Source organism: Sceloporus undulatus, chromosome 4 (genome assembly GCF_019175285.1).
Source record: "Sceloporus undulatus isolate JIND9_A2432 ecotype Alabama chromosome 4, SceUnd_v1.1, whole genome shotgun sequence".
NCBI lineage: Eukaryota > Metazoa > Chordata > Lepidosauria > Squamata > Phrynosomatidae > Sceloporus > Sceloporus undulatus.
In genome coordinates this window covers 248,082,523-248,088,392 of record NC_056525.1, presented here as the reverse complement: position 1 = coordinate 248,088,392, position 5,870 = coordinate 248,082,523, and the positions used below count along the sequence as shown (strand labels likewise).

At 46.4% G+C, this 5,870-nt stretch overlaps 1 protein-coding gene across 1 annotated transcript; it reads right to left on the bottom strand.

Annotated features, from left to right (window-relative positions):
- Positions 1–4,643: 4,643 nt before the first annotated feature.
- On the bottom strand, positions 4,644–5,870 carry LOC121929665 (heat shock protein beta-11-like). Its single transcript, XM_042465476.1, has one exon. It carries the CDS (start codon positions 5,838–5,840, stop codon positions 5,247–5,249), a length of 594 nt encoding a protein of 197 aa, XP_042321410.1. The 5' UTR covers positions 5,841–5,870; the 3' UTR covers positions 4,644–5,246.

The following is a 5,870-nucleotide window of genomic DNA, read 5'->3' as shown; positions in this document are numbered from 1 at the left end:
TGATGCTTTTTAACTTAAAATTGCAAGTTGTTTTTGTTTTGTTTTTTAACAAAAGGAAAAATTGTCCCCAAGCAACAGGCTTCTGGGCTGTAGAGGAGCACTCTGCTCCCTTGCAGAGACTGAAACTCCCAACAACTGATGCCTGATTTTATGAGCCTATATATTATGACTTAATGAGCAAGTGAGTTTTCTCCAACGCTGGCTAAAGGATTATTTCCTCCACCACAAGGAAGGTTAAGAGGTGGGATGGTGCACATAGTAATATTATCTAAAGGCTCCCGTCACTCTCTGCTGGATGAGATGGATGTCCTGGTTGGCTATAGAACCATAGAGCTGGAAGAGATCCCAAAAAGGGCCATCCAGTCCAACCCCATTCTGCCATGCAGGAACCCACAATCAAAGCATCCAAGGCAGCACTGTCTTCCACTGTTGAACAGCCCTTACTGTCAGGAAGTTCCTCTGAATGTTGAGCTGGAATCTCTTTTCCTGCTGCTTGCATCCATTGCTCCGGGTCCTAGTCTCTGGAGCAGCAGAAAACAAGCTTGCTCCCTTCTCAAAATGACATCCCTTCAAGTATTTAAACAGGGCTATCATATCACGTCTTAACCTTCTCTTCTCTAGGTTAACATCCCCAGCTCCTTAAGCCTACTGTGGAATACTCTGTTCAGTTCTGGGCAGCACAATTCAAAAAGGATGTTGAGATTCTGGAGCTTGTCCAGAGGAGGGCAACTAAAATGGTGAAAGGTCTGGAAACCATCAAGCTCTATGAGGAGAGACTTAAGGAGATGGCAGTCAAGGAATCTGAAAAAGACTTGGATTTGGAAGGGCAGCTATGAAGGAACTTAATGAAGGACCACCTTCATTTGGAGCTTGCCTATGCTTGGAAACAGCCATAATTCGTACTCGGAGCAAACAATTCTGAGATTGCTGCTATACTGCCAAATTAATGCAGTTTGACACCGCTTTGATTGACATGGCTAAAATATGGAATCCAGGGATTTTTGGTCTGTTGTAGCACCAGAGTGCTCTGACAGAAGGTTAAATACCTCACAAAACAATAAATCCCAGAATTTCATAGCACTGAGCAATACGGTGTGCAACTGTATAGTGTAGATATCTACATATATATATATATATACACACACACACACACATATATATATATATATATATATATATATAGTGCATCTACAGTGTAGATGCAACCAAAATCAGGCAGGAGAGGAAAGTACATGCCAATGCCTCATTTTGCCACAAGATCGCACCAGAGCCTAATAATTTTATTTTTCTAAGCTTGCCTTCATCTGTAGAAAGCAACATCCTAAACTTTTCACCTCTTTGGTTCTGTGCTGCAGACTACAGAATTAGCTGTGCTTGCCCAGATTACATAGGCCTGGCAGACAAAAATGTGCAAAGGCTGGCTTTCAAATCCCTTTGGAGCCCATGGGGCAAAATAGGCTACTTACTAATGGAGAGAAAACAACTTAGCTGGCAGGCTGCGCCACTGCGGAGCCAGCAAACTGGTTTTCTGTTCTAGGGATCAGGCAAGGAACATCAATTCTGGTACCTCTGGGCATCTGCAGAAAAAGTTTCCTCCTAACCTCTAGATAAATATAATCGGCTCATGTTCACATGGAGCATTTCAAGAAATCACTGAGCAGCTTCTCCTGGAGCCCTTTTACATTATATAATTATATTATGATTCCAAAATTCAGTATCAGCATGCAAAGCTAGGCAGTTGATGCATCTGAGGAAGTGGACTAAGGGGCTGTGCAGACCACCCCTTTTGCAGCCAGATTGGGACCACAGCAACCACATGCCGCAGCCCCAATCTGGCCTTTTTGCAGGGTGCGTGATAGCCACGGCTTTACAACACTCCTTCAGTGCTGCATTGTCCAGAAGCAGCACCAGAGGAGTGCTGTGATGCCACACGCTGTGCGGTGTGACACGACGCCATCGGAGCAGAATTGGGACATGCGTCATGAGGATGCCATGCTCCAAATCCATCCCAAGGCCGGCCTTTATGGGCCTATACTCCATCTTTTGCTCAAAGATGCTACAAGATCCCTTTACATTATGATTCGACTTTGTCCTGGTTGCAGCCTATGGCATCCTGGGTCCTGTATAGACTCACTGGAAAGGATCCCAAAAGCTATGCAACCCCCTTCTGCTGTGCAGAAATACACAAAGAACTTACACTAGATGACCATCTATTGGGGCCAAAATTATGGATTTTAATGTGACCCATGGATAAGTCAAGGGTAAACCTTTGGGGCATGTAACAAAGGATGTAAATGATGATGCAAAGGAAAATGATGCCAAAGAACTTAGAAAATTCTGGCAAGCATAATTGTTTGTGCTCATCCTAAAGGCTGGATGGATGAGAGAGTAGAGGTGAACCATACTTCTTTTTGGTGCTCACAGGATGGACTAAGTTCTCACCTTTTATCACTCAATTCCAGATATATTAAAGTACAGTAGCTACATTGATCTGTGGATAAGCCGACCCAGGTATTTTGGGTCAATTTTTTGATTAAAATTTCTAGACGTATTCATGAGTATGTGCAGTAACCATAGTCGATGGGCCCAAATATGGTGCCTGTCCCTGGCACCTTTTGTGGGAGAGGAAACCCTGCTGGTCTCTCACATCAGATACCTTAAGCAGCACTGCTCTGGATAAATCGCAGACTCCAAGGTGTACAAAATAATGAATGTATGAACAGAGGCAGTGAAGGGAAACGTAAGAGACCTGATTCCTATTGATTCTTCTCGACTAAATTAAAACTACTGAATCATTCCTAACCTTCTTTGGAGGTCTTTAAACAGAGGTTGGGTGGCCATATGTTGGGGTGCTTTCATGGTGTCTTTCTGCATGGCAGAAGGGGGTTAGAATGGATGGCTCTTGGGAGTCTCTTCCACATCTATGATTCTAACTGGTCAGTTGGCCTTCATAATTCAATGGTATAGTCATTAGTGAGGTTCAGGATTCATGCTACCATTTACACGTGATTCAATCAAACAGCATGAGAGCTGGACTTGATTTTTCAGTGGAATCCTAGGAAATGTTTGAGGTGGCACATACAAGAGATATCTCTGGTGGTGTATGCACACAGAATATTCCAAGAGCAGCTTGGAGTATTCTGGACACAGGGATGCCCTGAGGTTCCCCACCATTACCTGACACTCTGGAGCGACCGGGAGTGGCTGTTGGCACATGTGTCCTGTTCTCTGTTGTCACAGGTTGTTCCGACCAAGGCCAAAAACAAGGCACTCAGTTCTGATCATATGGCTGGCTGCTTCATTCTGATCTCAGAGGGAGCAACTTGCTTTGGTGCCAATGGCAGGTGGGCTCCAGAAGAATTGAAGCAAAAGGTGAGAGGTTTTGAAATTGGTGTAAGAGGGGATGGTACCAGCATGGCATAGTGGTTTGAATGTTGGTCTATGAATCTGGAGACTAGGGACAGATTCCCAGCTCAGCCATGAAACCCATTGGGTGGCTGTGGGCAAGTCACACTCTCTCAGCCTCAGGCAAACACAATGGCAACCCCCCTCTGAACAAACCTTGCAAAGAAAACCCCATGATAGGTTCGCCTTTGGATTACTAGAAGTTGAAATGATCTGAAGCCACACAACAACAAAGAGGGCATATGGTGGGTTCAGTGATGCAGTGGCTGGATGTCATCCTGACAGTTTGCACCAGAACCCAGTAGTGGACCCTGAGTTGCAAAGATAGGAAGGATGTGATATTTTGCCCATGTGGACACAGTGTCTGAGGAGGTGGTCAGTTCCAAAATGTACAAGGTAGGCACTTTGAAGAATGTGACACATAGAAGGCCAGGCATCATTCTGTGAGTTTGGCATTACAGAATTAATTTGAAGCTCTCTCTTTCTTATTGGTAATGACAGGAAGAAGAGCAAATGTCAGCTCCCAGAGAAAGTGAAAGGTCTGGAAACCAAAAGCCCTATGAGGAGTGAGTTAGGGAATTGGGTAAGTTTAAATATTTGAAGGAATGTCATATATTTGGAGGGATGTCCCACTGAGGATGGAGCAAGCTTGTTTTCTGCTGCTCCAGGGACTAGGACCCAGGGCAATCGATGCAAACAACAGGGAAAGAGATTCCACCTCAATATGAGAAAGAACTTTCTGACAGTAAGGGCTGGTAAGACAGTGGAAGACGCTGCCTCTGAGAGTGGTGGGGTCTCCTTCTTTCAAGGTTTTTAAACAGAGTCTGGATGGCCATCTATCGGGGTGCCTTGATTGTGAGTTCCTGCATGGCAAAAGGGAGTTGGACTGATGAACAGCATTGTGAACCCCTCTGAACACACTACATGGATTTTGTGTGTAAGAACCGCAACAGTGTTTGCTGCCCTCCATGGTGTGTGATGGGTCTCCTCCAACTCTAGGATTCTATGGGTTCATCTCCCCTGTACCTCCCCCTCTCCCCCAACTACTTATTTCAGTGCCATTTAGGATACTAAAAAGAGCCTGTCATTTTAAAAGAAAGAAATAAAAGCCAGTTATACTTTTGTGTAAAAACAAAACAAAACCGCACAACTCATGTGCACCCAGGAGGAACAGCGCCCTTTCAAGACGGGAAAAGCCATAAATCTAAGAAGAGTACAACAAGCCAATTGCCAAGTGAAAGCAGTGCAGATTTCCTGATTTCTCAAGATTAAAATGCAGTTTTAAAAAATCCAATACAAAACAGTCACAAGCAACATTAAAGGAATGACAAAGGAAACATTCCCAAGGAACAAATTAGAGACAGTAACACGTTTTAGTTAAAAAGCCAAGAATACATTTTTTTCAGTTGCTCGGTACAAACATGGTTTTTATAAAGTACAGTAACTGCCATGTAAGAAAACAGCAGACTCTCATTTCTTAACATTTTCTCAGGATCACAATAGGAGGGGAAGGGAAATACAAAACTTAAAATAGCAAACTTGTAAGGTTAATAATGCAATGGAGAAATGCAAAATAATGCAGTTTGCTTTAAGTGCTGTACTTCCAGCCTATGAGATCCTGTGACTTATAGTTTTACAAGTTGCCTTCTCTGCCAAAGGGTGCTGGTGCCTCAACAAGCTACAAATCCCAGCAGTCTGTAGAATGGAGCTGTGGCAGTTAAAGTGGTGTCAAACTGAATTATTTCTAGATGAATCATAGCAACCTTTGCAAGAGACTGAGGGGGGACACCTGGGTGCCCTTTTGGGCCTCTTGGCTGGCTCCCTGGAGGGCTGGCGCCTTGTTACTTGTGCTCTCCTCCATTGGCCTCATCGGTGCGGCTCAGGGCAATGGGTACATGCCTCTCTTGATGCTGAGTTGGGGAGGGCAAGGCCAGGCGAGGCACTTCCACCCAGAGCCTGCCATCAGGACCCAAGGAGCAAGCCACAGCCTCCAGGTCGGTGTCCCTGGGCAGCATCACTTCCCTGCGGAGCTGTAGGGACTGTCCCCGCTGGCCCACCACTGAGAGCCGCCTCCCTTCCAGCTTCACCGACAGCTCCTCCGCCGAGAAGCCCGACATATCCAGCCAGAGGCGGCGGGGCTCCTGCCTGGCCCTGGGTACCCCCAGCCCTTGGCCATGGCTAGTGGCCCTCCTGGCCCCCTGGCCCTCCTGCCTTGGGTAGACGTCAAGGAGCACCATCCGCAGCCTCTCCATCGCTTCCAAGGGGCTCCTCTGGTGCGCAAAGTTGGAGAGGTGCTGGGGGCCCCCACTTGCCACCCCTCGGTAGCCCCCATGCAAAGGGCCCTGGTGGTGCAGCCACGCAGGGCTCTCCTTGGGGGCCTGCAGGACCCAAAAAGGGGGCACCCAGCCCTCTGGCATGGATTGGTAGCCCGCCATGGCCCGCCCGCTTTGCGCAATGGAAAAGGC

Bases quoted from the DNA above. Each gene is read 5' to 3' on its own strand.
- LOC121929665 (XM_042465476.1), bottom strand. From the start codon at position 5,840: ATGGCGGGCTACCAATCCATGCCAGAGGGCTGGGTGCCCCCTTTTTGG.